The sequence below is a fragment of the Lathyrus oleraceus genome, chromosome 5, assembly GCF_024323335.1.
Source record: "Lathyrus oleraceus cultivar Zhongwan6 chromosome 5, CAAS_Psat_ZW6_1.0, whole genome shotgun sequence".
NCBI lineage: Eukaryota > Viridiplantae > Streptophyta > Magnoliopsida > Fabales > Fabaceae > Lathyrus > Lathyrus oleraceus.
Window position 1 is genome coordinate 516082757 of NC_066583.1, and position 19216 is coordinate 516101972.

At 36.5% G+C, this 19216-nt stretch overlaps 2 protein-coding genes across 3 annotated transcripts; both read left to right on the forward strand.

Annotated features, from left to right (window-relative positions):
* The first annotated feature begins 206 nt into the window (after nucleotides 1–206).
* On the forward strand, nucleotides 207–10810 carry LOC127081753 (uncharacterized). Its single transcript, XM_051021973.1, has 14 exons — nucleotides 207–377; nucleotides 7512–7796; nucleotides 7883–8188; nucleotides 8280–8396; nucleotides 8532–8837; nucleotides 8932–9189; nucleotides 9279–9350; nucleotides 9431–9678; nucleotides 9770–9958; nucleotides 10049–10159; nucleotides 10244–10325; nucleotides 10414–10509; nucleotides 10609–10698; nucleotides 10802–10810. Exons 2-14 carry the CDS (start codon nucleotides 7512–7514, stop codon nucleotides 10808–10810), a joined length of 2169 nt encoding a protein of 722 aa, XP_050877930.1. The 5' UTR covers nucleotides 207–377.
* Nucleotides 460–11158, forward strand: LOC127085979 (uncharacterized). 2 transcript variants are annotated; one of them, XM_051026587.1, is made up of 13 exons: nucleotides 460–759; nucleotides 846–1151; nucleotides 1243–1359; nucleotides 1495–1800; nucleotides 1895–2152; nucleotides 2242–2313; nucleotides 2394–2641; nucleotides 2733–2921; nucleotides 3012–3122; nucleotides 3207–3288; nucleotides 3377–3472; nucleotides 3572–3671; nucleotides 10802–11158. In XM_051026587.1, the coding sequence occupies exons 1-12, from the start codon at nucleotides 475–477 to the stop codon at nucleotides 3668–3670; spliced, it is 2169 nt and encodes a 722-aa protein (XP_050882544.1). In that variant the 5' UTR covers nucleotides 460–474; the 3' UTR covers nucleotide 3671; nucleotides 10802–11158. The 2 variants fall into 2 exon arrangements, with proteins under 2 accessions (XP_050882544.1, XP_050882542.1); XM_051026585.1 differs by lacking the exon at nucleotides 10802–11158 and adding an exon at nucleotides 3765–3919.
* The last annotated feature ends 8058 nt before the right edge of the window (nucleotides 11159–19216 follow it).

Below are 19216 nucleotides of genomic sequence, written 5' to 3' on the forward strand. Positions count from 1 at the left end.
TTGCACAAATATTTCACTAACAATAAAAATAACAAATATTTCACTTTTATCTTATGTATATTATGATAAACTTTAATCACAAAATATCTTATCTTCCCTTTTATCTTATGTATGTTATGATCCATTTTTTATGCCATCATAATATTATCATGAATATTTCTCCCTAATACAAAGCGTGATTAAAAAGCATATTTCTCCCTAATGAAAATAGACTTTCTCCACGATTCCGGAGCCAATGGTATACTTTGTTTTTCGATTCGGACAACTTTTTCCCTGATTTTACTGTTGCTGTACTGTTACAAAAAACATGCTTCCACTCGGAATTTGGACGAATCGAGTTCATTTTTGAGTCCTTTGGCCCGTTTGTAGGCTACCATGTAATTTTCGTCCAATTCAATACACTTTGACTTTGACACTTACTTGATTTGTATTCATATTTGCTTAATATTGTGTTTATGTTTTTCTTTATTACAGATGGCTAGTAACGAGGATCACCCACATGGTGATGAGACCGTTGGTGGTGCGGAAAGGGAAATTAAACGTGGAATAACGGTTATGAAGAAAGTTATTCGAGATAGAGATCGAGGCGTTTTAATAAAAGTGCATTGGAACGAAGGTGGACAACTAATTGAGCCTAACGGTTCAACATTGACAAGTTTTATTGGTGCATTGGTAAGGAATGAAGTTCCAATTACTTGTGATAATTGGAGAAATAAACAATTGAACGAAGCTAAAGACAAAATATGGAGTGAGATAAAGGTACCATATGTGATGTTATTTGTTTTTAATGACGATTATGTCTTTAAATTAATTGTACTAACGCAATGTGTGTATGTTTTTCGTAGAGGTGTTTCGACATCGAAGAAAACAGAAGAGATCATTGTCTCAAATTGGCCGGAAAGTTACTAAGAGGGTTTAGAACCTTTTTATCAACCACCTTTCTTAGGGATACGGAAGGTACTTTTGTTGATGCAGAGCTTCCATCTAAATATGCAAGTTTGATTTCACCTAAAGAATGGGAAACGTTTAAATCCAAACGAAAAACCCAAGAATTTAAGAGTGTAAGTGAAACAAACCGGCAAAGAGCATCAAGTCCGGCGTATCCCTATAGAAAAGGGCGTGTTGGATATGGACGCTTAGAGCAGTCTATAGTAAGTATCTATAAATTGCATTGATATACTTGTTATATTTGATCATATTTTGTCATGAGTTATATTTGATCATATTATGCTTAATGTGTAGTTAACAAAGGAGAATAGTTCTGAAACATCTCTTCCGGCACATGTTTTGTGGAAGGAAGCCCGTGTCGGTAAGGATGGAAAGATTAAAGAAGACGTTCAACAAATATTTGAGAAATGTGTAAGTATAGCATTATTTAAGACAATAACACTTTGACTTTGACACTTTTGAATCGTCCAATTTCGAACACTTTGACTTTGACACTTACTTAAGACAATAACATTACTATTGTGTGTATGTTCATATGATTTTCAGGAGACTCTATCTCAATCTATAGTTCCATATGAAGACACTGATTGCAGGAGCATACTGAGTCGAGCATTAGATGTTCCCGAGTATTCTGGTCGGGTGAGGGGCAAGGGATTTGGGATCACTCAAAAATCCTTGAATATTAAAAAACAAAAGACTCCTAGCAATAAAGAACTGCAACAAACTTTGGAAGCATTAAAAGCTGAAGTTCTTGAATTAAGAAAGGAAAGAGAAAGAGATCGAGCAGCGGGTTTTAAAGATACTAGTGACAAAGATAGTATCAATTGTAATTTTCAACCGACTATTCCAGAGGTAATTATATATCTTATTATGAAATTAAATTAGCTTAATTTATTTAATTGTCATATATACACATTAAAAATGTCATATTTATTATTGGTTTTAGGGCATTTCACCTTGTCACCTCTACTTAGCGAGACCGACTTATCGGATGGTTGGCAAGGGGAAAGTTCATAACAATTTGGGTGAATTACTTCACACTAAACCGCTCCCTACTGGATCTTTGAAAGTCTCGGTTGATATTGCTTTGGAGAAGGATGCGTTATTACCACATCCTGACGATGTTTCGGATGCAACTTTATTGGGAGATGCCATAGGTTCATTTGTTGCATGGCCGACAGGCCTCATTATCGTAGGATATGAGGTATGCTTAAAACCATTATGAACCTTTAGGTATTCAAATTTTTTACGCGCATTTTACGTACACATTTTTTACATGTTAATGTTAATTAGACTCCCACAAAATCCAAAGCAAAAGATAAGGGGATTGCGCGGGAAATCGAGTCAGTTGCATCGCAAAAAGAGGTACATCACAATTATATGCTATTTAGATTCCTGTTAATTCGTCATCTTACACTTCACCTTACTAATTATATGATATTTAGATTCCTGTTGCTAAGAAGACTGAAATTTCCAAGAGGACCGGGGCTAAAAAGAAAAATCCTTCCAAGTATAGAGCGTGCCTCCATACATATTTAGAAACGACAGGTATTTCGGATGGATGTGTTCGTTTAATACCTATGGATGGAGCTATTTTTGGTTTTGAGTATGCCGAGCCATTGGGTAAAGAGGATTTTGATCAAATTTTGTATCATACGCAATTAAGCGTTGGTGTTATCAACACATACATGAGGTATATCCGATCTACTTTGTTTAAATTCTTGAACAAGTTATTTACTCGTTTCATATGAATAGTCTAAATGTTAATGATGTTTTTATATAAGGTATTTATATGACAAATTGATGGGTCCGCGTGGGTTGGAGCAAAGATTCTCATTCTTAAATCCCATGAAAACGAACTTAACCGAAATGATAAGAAAACCAGATGAAGTCAGGACGTATGTAGTCGAGCGCTTTATGGCCGACACAGATAGAGAAAAGTTGTTCTTTTTACCGTTTAATACCGGCGACGGGTTAGTTCTTCAATCTAAATTCATCTGTTATAATTTTTCATATTTTGACGTCGTGTAGAAAGTTTCCATCTAACATTTGTTTTATTACAGTGGACATTGGTTGTTGGTCGCGATAAATCCTTTTAAAGAAATTGTGTATTATTTGGATTCTTTACACAATGATTGGACAACATACCCTGCTATGAAGACGATAGTTGACACGTAAGTGCAAATAACCCAATATTCGTGTGTATACTTATTTATTTATGTGAATTGTTCTAAATATTCGTTTATATTTCATTATAGCATTATACAAACTGTTCGAGCACAAAGAAAAATTCAAGTACCAAAGAGAAAAGCCAATAACATTACATGGAATAGAGTGGAGGTATATTAATTATCACAATTTTGATTATATTAGTGATGACACATGATAAAACTTAGGATATTTATCCATATTGTTTTTCCATGTGTAGTGTCCTCGACAGCGTAATAATATAGATTGTGGATATTACACGTTGAGGTTTATGAAAGAAACTCTTCTTATGGATCGAACAGATATTCCATCTGATGTATGGATTTCTAACTTATGAGTTATTTTCATATTTAACACATATTTCTCATAATTAAATAGATTTAACTAAATCATACTATGTTATATTATTATGTAGTACTTTGATGAATATAGATGTGCTTATTACTCAAAAGATCAGTTGGATGAAATTAAAGAGGAATTGTGTCAATTCATTATCGAGCTACAGGTTTTGTGAGGTATTGAACTCTTACTTTAATTTTGAATGTGATCTGAATAACTTTGAGTGAATTCCATTTGCTTACTACAATCTTTATTTGGTGTTGTTTCAGGTTATATAGCATATTTAGAAGATAGAACTAGAATGTGTTGAAATACATTTTGATTAGCATTTTTGGAGGTTATTAGAAATGTGTAGATTTTTTGTAAAGGCAAACATTTTCAAGTATATATATAAATACTCAAAAAACTGCTGAAATTAGAAGTATATTGTGTTGAACTATAATGTGTTTATAATGCATATAGATTTTCAAGTATATGTGCATATTCAGAAGATAGAACTACAATGTGTTGAACTATAAGGTGCATATAGATTGGATTCAAGCTCCAATTTATGAAAATCTGCTGAAATTTGCAATTTACAGGTGCTAAATAATGTGGTGAAAACGTATAAAAAGATCCTCCAAAATTTGGAGTCTTAGACAGCGCTTTTAGGCAAAAAGCGCTGGTAAAGGCATTTTAATTTTGACCTTAGACAGCGCTTTTATCAAAAAAGCGCTGGCATAGGTGGTTAATTCAACAAAATATAGTGTAAAAAAGCGCTGGCATAGGGTGGGCTATACCAGCGCTTTTTCTGTAAAAGCGCTGGTATAGCCCACCCTATGCCAGCGCTTTTTTACACTATATTTTGTTGAATTAACCACCTATGCCAGCGCTTTTTTAATAAAAGCGCTGGCATAGGGGGGGTTTAGACAACGCTTTTCCTCCCGAGCCAGGTGCGTGCCCCACATCTCCTCAGTGATGTAAAAACCGGGAGCGATACCTGCAAAATAGTCAGAAGAAGAAGGTGCAATGTTTGCAGGTGATGTAGTGTGTGTAGGAATATCATGAGCAGGGGACTGGTCGCGCCGGTCCTACTCATCATCGGTTCCTTGCCCGTCGTCCATAGGGACATTAGGTGGCAAAGGACCGGTAAAAGGTGGAGCATCGAGGTCATATGTCCAGTTCCTTGCATGTCGCACATCTGTACGCTGAGAGAAAGGTAAAACAACACTTGGTATAGCTACACCATAGATCATGAGGTTATAACCGCCCGCTCGCCGCACCTTGCATAATTTCATATCCTTCAAAAATTTCAAGTTAATGATGCAGTGAAGGAGCGGTTCTAAGGTAGCTAACTCAGCGTTGAGATTTAGTGCTCTAGCAATAGAAGTAATTAATCCACCAAAAGAAATGGTTCCTCCTTTTTTCAAAATGGCGGACATATGTGCAAGCATAAAAGGAACAGGATTGATCTTTGATTAGTAAAGCAACCCTGTAAAAATAGCAACTCACGAGCATTCACTTTGTTAAAATTTCCCCGACCAAATATAGTACATGCCAAAAGATATCGAAAAGTACGGATGGCCGGGTTATGAATAGTGGAGGCTAAAATTCCTTCAAAAGAAGTGATAGCCATATTTTATAATCTATGTCAAAAGTTAAATGCTTCGAGTGTCCATTCAGCATCTAAGGGTGTCTCATAAATGGCACCCTCTCCGTAAGGTATTCCTAACAAACCTGTTAAGGCATCAGTAGTGTACTCATATTCAACATTAAACATTCTAAAACATACGGTACCAACCGTGCTAGCAGTGCTAGGATGAACAGTGTAAATTAGGGAACTCAAAAATTCCCTAGTCAGCCTATCATAGGTGGGTTCCTTATTAGCAAAAATATCATGTAATCCTAAGTTATCTAGCATATGAAAAATACTATGGTACGTCCCTAAAGTATACAAGCAGTCCTCATCTACATACCTGGTGCCGAGAATTTCCTATGATTGCAACTTTTGCAAAATTTTGCTCTGACGCTCTCCGGGTTTCCCTCCGCGAAGGATGATCTTGTCGAAGTCCATTCCGACCATTTATGGTGAGTGAAGAGAAAAATGGGTTTTTATGGTAAGGAAGTGGAAATGGGATTTTAGTGGGTTTTTGGTGGAGGAAATTGATGGGTGAAGTTTGGGAATGATAATGGGTTGGAGTTAGAATGATAAAGTAGGGATCACTACGCCAAAAAGCGCTTTTAACAGCGCATCTTAGACAGCGCTTTTAACAGAAAGCGCTGTCTAAGGTTAAAATTAAAATAAAGCGCTGAAAATGTTCCAAGAAAATACTAAAAGCGCTGTCTAAGGGGGGGTTTAGAAAGCGCTTTTGGAAAGCGCTGTCTTAGGCATACCTTAGAAAGCGCTTTACACAAAAGCGCTTTCTAAGGTCTTATTAAAATAAAATTTCAGATCAGAAAAGCGCATTCGTTCTCTGTTATTTCGTTTTCCCTCTTCTTCACTTACGCCATTTCCTCTTCCCCTACCTTCGTCTCAACTCACACAATAACCCTACCTTCGTCTCAACTCACACAATAACCCTACCTTCTCACTCTCGGCGGCCGTGGTCACGTATTGAAGCTCTGGAAACAAACCCTAAATAACTTTGGTACCGGCGGTGCTCACGTATTTCTTCTCACCCTTTTTCTTCCATTTCGTTGAATCACTACACACCCTTTTCCACACTGACAAGACTGTACTCTGTCTCTTTCAAACAAGGTATGTGTTTTTGGAATTTGATTTTGGAATTTAGAGCACCCATTTCGCTGTATGCATGTGTTTTTGGAATTTGATTTCTGTTAAAGATTGATTTTTCTGCTGATTATTAGTCATCTCAAGATTTGGGAGGTTGGATGCTTGTTTTGTGGGTGTTTAATCATTTGATTTTCTGTTTTTTCTTCTAAATTTTGCTTGTTTAACAAATTATGATGCTGAGAATAGATATATTTTATTTTCTTCGTGTAAACATTATAATTTTTCTTCCTGCTACTTGTGAGAGGTATGCCTAAATATCTAAAAAGCATATGACTAACAACAAAATGAGTCATGTTTTGGATTACCTGTTGATCACTAGGCTCCATTTTTCCAAAATAAACTCTGCACTTGTTAGGGTTAACCTCCAAACCAGTAACTTGAGAAAACTCGTTGAATTTCTGCATGACCAACTTAATAGATGTTGGATATCCCCTGGTAAAAATTAGCAAATGCCTTGGAGGTTGGTTGCAGTGGAGCCAACTAAATTGCTATAGAACCTCATAATTTCACTTTCAAACTCTTCATGCTTAGTTAAGATATTAGCATACTCCATAGTCATGGAACTAATATTACTTTGATTTTGCTTACTTTTGAGAGAAGCATAGAAGTACTTATTATTACTATCTCCCAGTTTGAGCCAGTCCACCTTCGATCTTTGTTTCAACAAGGTTTTTCAATTAACTTAGAAATATATTAGAAATAGAGACTACAATATAATCAATTAATAAAAGAAGAAAAATTTAAGAATTCGCTTGATTAAATTATGAATTTGCACAAATATTTCACTAACAATAAAAATAACAAATATTTCACTTTTATCTTATGTATATTATGATAAACTTTAATCACAAAATATCTTATCTTCCCTTTTATCTTATGTATGTTATGATCCATTTTTTATGCCATCATAATATTATCATGAATATTTCTCCCTAATACAAAGCGTGATTAAAAAGCATATTTCTCCCTAATGAAAATAGACTTTCTCCACGATTCCGGAGCCAATGGTATACTTTGTTTTTCGATTCGGACAACTTTTTCCCTGATTTTACTGTTGCTGTACTGTTACAAAAAACATGCTTCCACTCGGAATTTGGACGAATCGAGTTCATTTTTGAGTCCTTTGGCCCGTTTGTAGGCTACCATGTAATTTTCGTCCAATTCAATACACTTTGACTTTGACACTTACTTGATTTGTATTCATATTTGCTTAATATTGTGTTTATGTTTTTCTTTATTACAGATGGCTAGTAACGAGGATCACCCACATGGTGATGAGACCGTTGGTGGTGCGGAAAGGGAAATTAAACGTGGAATAACGGTTATGAAGAAAGTTATTCGAGATAGAGATCGAGGCGTTTTAATAAAAGTGCATTGGAACGAAGGTGGACAACTAATTGAGCCTAACGGTTCAACATTGACAAGTTTTATTGGTGCATTGGTAAGGAATGAAGTTCCAATTACTTGTGATAATTGGAGAAATAAACAATTGAACGAAGCTAAAGACAAAATATGGAGTGAGATAAAGGTACCATATGTGATGTTATTTGTTTTTAATGACGATTATGTCTTTAAATTAATTGTACTAACGCAATGTGTGTATGTTTTTCGTAGAGGTGTTTCGACATCGAAGAAAACAGAAGAGATCATTGTCTCAAATTGGCCGGAAAGTTACTAAGAGGGTTTAGAACCTTTTTATCAACCACCTTTCTTAGGGATACGGAAGGTACTTTTGTTGATGCAGAGCTTCCATCTAAATATGCAAGTTTGATTTCACCTAAAGAATGGGAAACGTTTAAATCCAAACGAAAAACCCAAGAATTTAAGAGTGTAAGTGAAACAAACCGGCAAAGAGCATCAAGTCCGGCGTATCCCTATAGAAAAGGGCGTGTTGGATATGGACGCTTAGAGCAGTCTATAGTAAGTATCTATAAATTGCATTGATATACTTGTTATATTTGATCATATTTTGTCATGAGTTATATTTGATCATATTATGCTTAATGTGTAGTTAACAAAGGAGAATAGTTCTGAAACATCTCTTCCGGCACATGTTTTGTGGAAGGAAGCCCGTGTCGGTAAGGATGGAAAGATTAAAGAAGACGTTCAACAAATATTTGAGAAATGTGTAAGTATAGCATTATTTAAGACAATAACACTTTGACTTTGACACTTTTGAATCGTCCAATTTCGAACACTTTGACTTTGACACTTACTTAAGACAATAACATTACTATTGTGTGTATGTTCATATGATTTTCAGGAGACTCTATCTCAATCTATAGTTCCATATGAAGACACTGATTGCAGGAGCATACTGAGTCGAGCATTAGATGTTCCCGAGTATTCTGGTCGGGTGAGGGGCAAGGGATTTGGGATCACTCAAAAATCCTTGAATATTAAAAAACAAAAGACTCCTAGCAATAAAGAACTGCAACAAACTTTGGAAGCATTAAAAGCTGAAGTTCTTGAATTAAGAAAGGAAAGAGAAAGAGATCGAGCAGCGGGTTTTAAAGATACTAGTGACAAAGATAGTATCAATTGTAATTTTCAACCGACTATTCCAGAGGTAATTATATATCTTATTATGAAATTAAATTAGCTTAATTTATTTAATTGTCATATATACACATTAAAAATGTCATATTTATTATTGGTTTTAGGGCATTTCACCTTGTCACCTCTACTTAGCGAGACCGACTTATCGGATGGTTGGCAAGGGGAAAGTTCATAACAATTTGGGTGAATTACTTCACACTAAACCGCTCCCTACTGGATCTTTGAAAGTCTCGGTTGATATTGCTTTGGAGAAGGATGCGTTATTACCACATCCTGACGATGTTTCGGATGCAACTTTATTGGGAGATGCCATAGGTTCATTTGTTGCATGGCCGACAGGCCTCATTATCGTAGGATATGAGGTATGCTTAAAACCATTATGAACCTTTAGGTATTCAAATTTTTTACGCGCATTTTACGTACACATTTTTTACATGTTAATGTTAATTAGACTCCCACAAAATCCAAAGCAAAAGATAAGGGGATTGCGCGGGAAATCGAGTCAGTTGCATCGCAAAAAGAGGTACATCACAATTATATGCTATTTAGATTCCTGTTAATTCGTCATCTTACACTTCACCTTACTAATTATATGATATTTAGATTCCTGTTGCTAAGAAGACTGAAATTTCCAAGAGGACCGGGGCTAAAAAGAAAAATCCTTCCAAGTATAGAGCGTGCCTCCATACATATTTAGAAACGACAGGTATTTCGGATGGATGTGTTCGTTTAATACCTATGGATGGAGCTATTTTTGGTTTTGAGTATGCCGAGCCATTGGGTAAAGAGGATTTTGATCAAATTTTGTATCATACGCAATTAAGCGTTGGTGTTATCAACACATACATGAGGTATATCCGATCTACTTTGTTTAAATTCTTGAACAAGTTATTTACTCGTTTCATATGAATAGTCTAAATGTTAATGATGTTTTTATATAAGGTATTTATATGACAAATTGATGGGTCCGCGTGGGTTGGAGCAAAGATTCTCATTCTTAAATCCCATGAAAACGAACTTAACCGAAATGATAAGAAAACCAGATGAAGTCAGGACGTATGTAGTCGAGCGCTTTATGGCCGACACAGATAGAGAAAAGTTGTTCTTTTTACCGTTTAATATCGGCGACGGGTTAGTTCTTCAATCTAAATTCATCTGTTATAATTTTTCATATTTTGACGTCGTGTAGAAAGTTTCCATCTAACATTTGTTTTATTACAGTGGACATTGGTTGTTGGTCGCGATAAATCCTTTTAAAGAAATTGTGTATTATTTGGATTCTTTACACAATGATTGGACAACATACCCTGCTATGAAGATGATAGTTGACACGTAAGTGCAAATAACCCAATATTCGTGTGTATACTTATTTATTTATGTGAATTGTTCTAAATATTCGTTTATATTTCATTATAGCATTATACAAACTGTTCGAGCACAAAGAAAAATTCAAGTACCAAAGAGAAAAGCCAATAACATTACATGGAATAGAGTGGAGGTATATTAATTATCACAATTTTGATTATATTAGTGATGACACATGATAAAACTTAGGATATTTATCCATATTGTTTTTCCATGTGTAGTGTCCTCGACAGCGTAATAATATAGATTGTGGATATTACACGTTGAGGTTTATGAAAGAAACTCTTCTTATGGATCGAACAGATATTCCATCTGATGTATGGATTTCTAACTTATGAGTTATTTTCATATTTAACACATATTTCTCATAATTAAATAGATTTAACTAAATCATACTATGTTATATTATTATGTAGTACTTTGATGAATATAGATGTGCTTATTACTCAAAAGATCAGTTGGATGAAATTAAAGAGGAATTGTGTCAATTCATTATCGAGCTACAGGTTTTGTGAGGTATTGAACTCTTACTTTAATTTTGAATGTGATCTGAATAACTTTGAGTGAATTCCATTTGCTTACTACAATCTTTATTTGGTGTTGTTTCAGGTTATATAGCATATTTAGAAGATAGAACTAGAATGTGTTGAAATACATTTTGATTAGCATTTTTGGAGGTTATTAGAAATGTGTAGATTTTTTGTAAAGGCAAACATTTTCAAGTATATATATAAATACTCAAAAACTGCTGAAATTAGAAGTATATTGTGTTGAACTATAATGTGTTTATAATGCATATAGATTTTCAAGTATATGTGCATATTCAGAAGATAGAACTACAATGTGTTGAACTATAAGGTGCATATAGATTGGATTCAAGCTCCAATTTATGAAAATCTGCTGAAATTTGCAATTTACAGGTGCTAAATAATGTGGTGAAAACGTATAAAAAGATCCTCCAAAATTTGGAGTCTTAGACAGCGCTTTTAGGCAAAAAACGCTGGTAAAGGCATTTTAATTTTGACCTTAGACAGCGCTTTTATCAAAAAAGCGCTGGCATAGGGGGGGTTTAGACAGCGCTTTTCCTCCCGAGCCAGGTGCGTGCCCCACATCTCCTCAGTGATGTAAAAACCGGGAGCGATACCTGCAAAATAGTCAGAAGAAGAAGGTGCAATGTTTGCAGGTGATGTAGTGTGTGTAGGAATATCATGAGCAGGGGACTGGTCGCGCCGGTCCTACTCATCATCGGTTCCTTGCCCGTCGTCCATAGGGACATTAGGTGGCAAAGGACCGGTAAAAGGTGGAGCATCGAGGTCATATGTCCAGTTCCTTGCATGTCGCACATCTGTACGCTGAGAGAAAGGTAAAACAACACTTGGTATAGCTACACCATAGATCATGAGGTTATAACCGCCCGCTCGCCGCACCTTGCATAATTTCATATCCTTCAAAAATTTCAAGTTAATGATGCAGTGAAGGAGCGGTTCTAAGGTAGCTAACTCAGCGTTGAGATTTAGTGCTCTAGCAATAGAAGTAATTAATCCACCAAAAGAAATGGTTCCTCCTTTTTTCAAAATGGCGGACATATGTGCAAGCATAAAAGGAACAGGATTGATCTTTGATTAGTAAAGCAACCCTGTAAAAATAGCAACTCACGAGCATTCACTTTGTTAAAATTTCCCCGACCAAATATAGTACATGCCAAAAGATATCGAAAAGTACGGATGGCCGGGTTATGAATAGTGGAGGCTAAAATTCCTTCAAAAGAAGTGATAGCCATATTTTATAATCTATGTCAAAAGTTAAATGCTTCGAGTGTCCATTCAGCATCTAAGGGTGTCTCATAAATGGCACCCTCTCCGTAAGGTATTCCTAACAAACCTGTTAAGGCATCAGTAGTGTACTCATATTCAACATTAAACATTCTAAAACATACGGTACCAACCGTGCTAGCAGTGCTAGGATGAACAGTGTAAATTAGGGAACTCAAAAATTCCCTAGTCAGCCTATCATAGGTGGGTTCCTTATTAGCAAAAATATCATGTAATCCTAAGTTATCTAGCATATGAAAAATACTATGGTACGTCCCTAAAGTATACAAGCAGTCCTCATCTACATACCTGGTGCCGAGAATTTCCTATGATTGCAACTTTTGCAAAATTTTGCTCTGACGCTCTCCGGGTTTCCCTCCGCGAAGGATGATCTTGTCGAAGTCCATTCCGACCATTTATGGTGAGTGAAGAGAAAAATGGGTTTTTATGGTAAGGAAGTGGAAATGGGATTTTAGTGGGTTTTTGGTGGAGGAAATTGATGGGTGAAGTTTGGGAATGATAATGGGTTGGAGTTAGAATGATAAAGTATTTTTCATGGACTTCAATGGATTTGGAAGGGGGAAAATGGATTTTGAGAGGTTGAAGAAGGTAAAAATGGGGAATTTAGGGATTCTGTCCCGTTAAATGTTCAGACCCCATGGCGCCCGCCATGGCTTTGGAATTGGTGTTTGGGCCGGGTTTGTTTCAATGCTTATTGGGCTTCACTTTTTCTTATTTTGCAAAGGAGGTGCACATATGATTCCATAACATGTTGTCTTTTTGATTAAGCTTGATAAATGATAAAATAAAATAAAAAAAGTAAAATAAAATAAAAAGGAAATAAAAATATATATAATAATATATATATATATATATATATATATATATATATATATATATATATATATATATATATATATATATATATTATATATATATATATATATATATATATATATATATATATATATATATATATATATATATATATATATATATATATAAATAGTTAGTAAATAAGTCATGGGTCGAGAGATCCTAGGAAAGGAAAAGCAAGCATAAAGTCAAAAGGAAAAATAAAAACAAGCATAAATAATAAATAATGGGAAATAGGTAAATCAAACGGCATCTCTCGGTCGATGATATCATCAATGTCCAGGGAATAATGAAGTCTCCTCAAATTTGGATCCTCGGAGCTCTGCAAACTAGTGTCTAAGGTCGGCGATCTCATTGTTCAGTATATCGGCTTCAGTGGCATATGTGGCATCGGATACTTCGACCTGTAAAGCAACGTCAGTGAGCTCCTGGCGGAGCTGGGCTATCTCCATACGAAGCTTAACAACATGCTTGGAATCTGAAGATTTGGATTATTGGTGAGGACTTTGATTATGGCAGGTGCGATTCTCTGCTCATCTACTGTCTCGCCTTGGCCTTCTATGGCATAGGCCCAATTGGCCTGATCATAAACACAAGTTACTGGAGGGTCTGGTAAAGTAAAGTAGTGGATAGTATCACCCTCGATCAAGAGCCTGTATTGATCCGGGTGGAAAGAAGATCTCCTCATGAGGCCACGGTCCAGACAGAAGTCAATATCCATCAAAGTATAACTGCAGTAAGATGTTAGGTGAAATAGTCTTCTATCAAGTCCTAGGGCGGAGGCTATATGGGTTACCGTGCCTCCAACATGTATAGGACTCACAGCGGAGCAAGCATTAAGATAGAGACTCTCGATCAGAAAAGCTCCGCAAGCTACCGGGCGCGACTGAGTGGTACAATACATGAAGAAAGTCTCTTCATCACTTACGTGTGTATCAGTGTCACTCTTCCCCAGGAAGGTGTGGGCAATAATCATCTGAAAATATCTGAAAGCAAGATTATAGATCTTGTTAGAGATTTGGGTGGAATGGTCAGGGCTACCTCCACATGTAATGTCACTCGAGAACTTCTCAACGTCTCTACTCAGAAAATAACTCATGGGGAGCTCAGATGAGGCATCATAAGTAGTCTGAAATCCAAGTAAGTCACTGAAACGCTTGTGGTTAAAGGTGTACTCTGTCCTAAACAACCTTAAATTAATGTAGCCACCATCACTAGCGTGACCAACATAGGGCTCGTAGTTCAACGAGCTCAAGAATTCCAAAGTGAGGTTGCTGTAAGTCATATGCATCGCTTCAGTATACTCATTCCATTGCAACTGATTGCAGACATGCTTGACACTAGGCTCAATGCCTAATGCTTCCATGCAGCTTGAATCAGGATATCTGGTGGGCAACATTGGACGCTGGGAAAGCATGGCGTAGCGTTGCTCCTGTACTGGGTCACGAAAGATCACTGACATAGTGTCGAAATTCTCCATCCTGAAAAGTTAGGTTAAAAACAGAGGACACCTGAATATATATATATATATATATATATATATATATATATATATATATATATATATATATATATATATATATATATATATATATATATATATATATATATATATATATATATATATATATATATATATATATATATATATATATATATATATATATATATATATATATATATATATATATATATATATATATATATATAAATCGAAATAGTAAAAATGAAATAAAGGAAAAAGAAATCATGGGTTGCCTCCCATGCAACGCTTGTTTAACGTCGTTAGCTTGACGATTTGAACTTTATATATCAGAGGTAGGAACTGGAGGGTCGATCAGAGTATGGACATGGCATTCTGTGGGGATGTCACCTCCTTGATATTGCTTCAGTCTTTGTCCGTTTACCACAGACGGATTACATGAATTATTCCGGATTTCAACTGCTCCAGACTTGAGGATTTATGAAACCTTAAAGGGGCCTGTCCATCTCGAACGCAACTTACGTGGAAAAAGTCGTAATCTGGAATTGAAAAGGAGAACAGAGTCGCCTATATTAAAGTACTTTTTCACAATCCTTTTGTCATGCCATGCTTTGGTTCTTTCTTTGTATATAATGGCATTCTCGTAAGCGTTCTGGCGGAGTTCCTCCAATTTGTGGATATCGAGGATTCACTTCTCGCCAGATGCTAGGTAATCCAAATTCAGGGTCTTGATGGTCCAATATGCTTTGTGCTTCAGTTCAAAAGGTAAGTGGCATGACTTTCCATAGACTAACTGGTATGGTGTAGTTCCAATAGGGTTTTGTAAGCCCACAATGCTTCTGTTAGCTTTTCAGACCAATCTTTTCTGGATATTGAAATAGTTTTTTCCAAGATTTGCTTAATCTCTCTGTTTGATACTTCCACTTGACATTAGTCTGGGGATGATATGGTGTTGCTACTCTGTGTTTTACTCCATACTTTCTTAAGAGTTTATCGAATATCCTGGATATAAAATGTGATCCACCATCACTTATGACAAGTCGTGGTACTCCAAATCTGGGGAAAATATTGTTTTTAAACAACTTGATGACTACTCTTGTGTCGTTAGTGGGTGAGGCTATATCTTCTATCCATTTGGGCACATAGTCGACGACTACCAAAATATACTTGTTTCCCATCGAAGATGGAAAAGGTCCCATGAAATCAATACCCCAAACGTCAAATAATTCCACTTCTTGGATGTTCTTCAAAGGCATTTCGTCATGTCTTGAGATGTTTCCAGCGTGCTGGCACTGGTCACATTGGACAATATAAGTATGGACATCACACCATAGTGTTGGCCAATAAAGACCAGCTTGCAGGATCTTAGCATATGTCTTGGATGTGCTTTAATGTCCCCCATAGGGTGAAGAGTGACAATGCTCTATGATATTTCTAACTTCTTCTTCCGGGACGCAACGTCAAAAGATGTTATTTGTTCCTCTTTTAAAAAGGAGTGGTTCGTCCCAATAAAAATGTCTTACATATTTAAAGATCTTCTTCTTTTGTTGATAATTGAGGTCAGGTGGTACGATATCAGCGGCTAGATAATTCACAAAATCAGCGTACCATGGTACTCTGCTAATCTCTGAAACTGTTCCAAAGTCGTCTCTATCAGGTTCAAGGGGAACGGTATCTAACTTAGCTATCAATCTGTCATAGGTGAAATCATCATTTATAGGTAAACGGTCTGGCTTCAAATGCTCTAGTCTGGAAAGATGGTCAGCAACTACGTTTTTTGTTCCTTTTTTGTCTCGGATATCCAAGTCGAACTCTTGTAGCAAAAGGATCCATTTGAGTAACCTAGGTTTCACATCCTTATTGCTTAGAAGGTAACGGATAGCTGCATGGTTTGTATAGACTATAATCTTAGATCCGACAAGATAAGACCTAAATTTATCAATTGCAAAAACTACAGCTAGGAGTTCCTTCTCTGTTGTCATATAATTGAGTTGAGCGACATCTAGGGTTCTACTAGCGTAATATATCACATGTAATTTCTTATTTTCTCTTTGTCCTAAAACAGCTCCTACAACGAAATCGCTAGCATCACACATTATTTAAAAAGGTTGAGTCCAATCCGGAGTTTGTAAAATGGGTGCTAAAATTAGCGTTTATTTTAAATGATTAAAGGCTTCGATATATTTTTCTTCGAAAATGAATTCAACGTCTTTCATCAAAAGGCCGGTCAGGGGTTTTGTTATTTTAGAGAAATCTTTGATAAAGCGCCGGTAAAAACCGGCGTGTCCAAGAAAACTCCGGACTTCTCTAACGGTCTTATGAGGGTTAATGTTTTCTATCACTTCTATCTTTGCTTTGTCGACCTCAATGCCCCTTTCAAATATTATATATCCTAACATTATGCCTTCTTTAACCATAAAGTGGCACTTCTCCCAGTTTAATACAAGGTTAACTTCTACACATCTTTCTAGGATTTTCTCAAGATTAATGAGGCAATTGTCAAAGTCAAACCCAAATACCGAGAAATCATCCATGAACACTTCCATAATTTCGTCGAGATAATCTGCGAAGATTGACATTATACAACATTGGAAAGTAGCTGGCACTTTGCAGAGTCCAAACGACATTTGTCTGTAAGCAAATGTTCCGTAAGGACAGGTGAAGGTTATTTTCTCTTGATCCTCGGGGTGTATGGTGTAAGGGCAAAGTGTCAGACAACATACGATCGCAAGTTTCGATGATGACAAATGACCACCATGCATGTCTACAAACAAATGCAACACATCACCTATCATATCCTTTCCTATGCTTATCTAAATCTGTTATAATTCTTAAAAACATATGTGGACAAAGTGTGATCATGACGAAATGCATGAAAATCACAAAATACGAATTTTTGCAGGTTTGCAGGCTTTGAGTCGACCGCAAGGGTCAGCGCATAAGCCTCGGATCAGCGCATGATGCTTTGAGTCAACCACAGGTCAGCTCATGGAACCTTTGAGTCGACCATAAGGGTCAGCTCAAAGCTCACGGGTCAGCGCATGATGCTTTGAGTCAACCACAGGTCAGCTCATGGAAGCTTTGAGTCGACCATAAGGGTCAGCTCAAAGCTCACGGGTCAGCGCATGATGCTTTGAGTCAACCACAGGTCAGCTCATGGAAGCTTTGAGTCGACCATAAGGGTCAGCTCAAAGCTCACGGGTCAGCGCATGATGCTTTGAGTCAACCATAGGTCAGCTCATGGAAGCTTTGAGTCGACCATAAGGGTCAGCTCAAAGCTCACGGCTCAGCGCACGCCGACCTATGGTCGACCGCTCGCGCGTAAACTCAGTTTTCTGAGTTATTTCCACTGTTTGAAATTCTGTTATGTTTGATTGGTTTTGTCAGTTACTATATATACAAGTCAAAACACTTGTATCAACTAACATTTGCCAAATTGAGTTCAAGTGTTCAAGGAAACAAGAAAGAGTGAAAAAGGTGTCCAAGACTCATCATCTTCATCTTCAACATTTCACAACTCATCATCTGCAAACAATTACGTTTGATGTGGTTCGTGATCGAGTAAAGGTGATAAGGTTCGAAGCTGTGATCGAAGAATCCAATTCGGGTTGAAGCTTGTGGCAGGTTCTTTCTTGAATAAAACCATTAGGGTTTTGTCCTCCAATACGGGTTTGTGTTTGGGGGTTTTTGCACGAATCGCTTCATCAATATTCAGCCGAGCGAAGGTGATTGAGAAGAGGAAGTCTTCATCAGTCTAGTAGCGGATTCGGTGGCATTGAATTGAAGGATTCGGGTTCGACTCGTTGTGTTTGAGATCAGCCGGGCCGAGGGTTTGAAGAACGGAAGATTCTTCAACAAAGGGGCTGGAATCGGAGGTCTAGCATCAACGATCGAAGGTCTTGATTCATCTTGAATCAAGGAGCAAGGATAGGAAGCATCATTCAACACATTGGAAGTTCTGTTGTTTACATGCTTTGCAATCCTTGTATAAACGATTAAATTTCACAGGTGATATCTAATTAATCGTCTCAATTCTATTTTTAGAATTGAGGGCAGACGTACCCCGAAGCGAGGACGGCGGGGGAACTGCCTCATCAAATCTCTGTCTTCTTTAATTTTCTGCATAATCTGTTTTTCAGCTTAAAAATTAAGTGATTTTAGTTTAAGCAATTTTACCAAACGTTGATATAAGTTGAGTAAGAGATTAAAACTGTTGTTTGAATACAAAGTACAATAGTGTATTGTACTAGATAAATTTGAATTAATTACTCAACTCAAATATCTCTTGGAGTGTATGCACACCAAGTGTTTGTGAATTTGCATAAGCCAAAGTTGTCTTAAGTTTACATTCAGTTTTATCTGGTATTTTGGATCATTGGAACTAGGCTTGCTAGTTAGTGAAATATATCAATTGAGTGTGCAAATAGTGTAGTAATTTGGATTCCTTTTTATCTCTACTCCATTAGCTTAACGCATATCCGGTTTTCCAATAACGGTTCGTTTTAGACTAAAATTTTCCTCAGCCGCTTCCGCATTTAAAACAAATTTTCAAAACCAATTTTCTTTCAAATTGGTAGCGCCGACTCAAGTTTTTAATTGGGATCTATTCAACCCCCCCTTCTAGATCCGTGCCATAGTCTAACAAGTGGTATCAGGAGCTCCGGTTCACTCCGTGCTTCAAAATACAACGTTGATAGAAAATGGCTAACGAACCTAAAGGGGCTTACAATAGAGCTCCCGTTTTCAATGGTGAAACTTATAGTTATTGGAAAGACTGTATGCGGGTGCACATAAATTCCATAGATAGAAAAATATGGAATGTTATTCTCAATGGTCCAATTCAAATAACCATGA

What these genes read in the sequence shown, in the direction of transcription:
- LOC127085979 (XM_051026587.1), top strand. Translation starts at nt 475, where the DNA reads ATGGCTAGTAACGAGGATCACCCACATGGTGATGAGACCGTTGGTGGT. An exon ending in GACGCTTAGAGCAGTCTATA is followed by an intron (nt 1,152 to 1,242) that starts GTAAGTATCTAT and finishes CTTAATGTGTAG; the next exon opens with TTAACAAAGGAGAATAGTTC. An exon ending in CAGTTGCATCGCAAAAAGAG is followed by an intron (nt 2,314 to 2,393) that starts GTACATCACAAT and finishes TATGATATTTAG; the next exon opens with ATTCCTGTTGCTAAGAAGAC.
- LOC127081753 (XM_051021973.1), top strand. Translation starts at nt 7,512, where the DNA reads ATGGCTAGTAACGAGGATCACCCACATGGTGATGAGACCGTTGGTGGT. An exon ending in TTCAACCGACTATTCCAGAG is followed by an intron (nt 8,838 to 8,931) that starts GTAATTATATAT and finishes TATTGGTTTTAG; the next exon opens with GGCATTTCACCTTGTCACCT. An exon ending in GAACAGATATTCCATCTGAT is followed by an intron (nt 10,510 to 10,608) that starts GTATGGATTTCT and finishes ATTATTATGTAG; the next exon opens with TACTTTGATGAATATAGATG.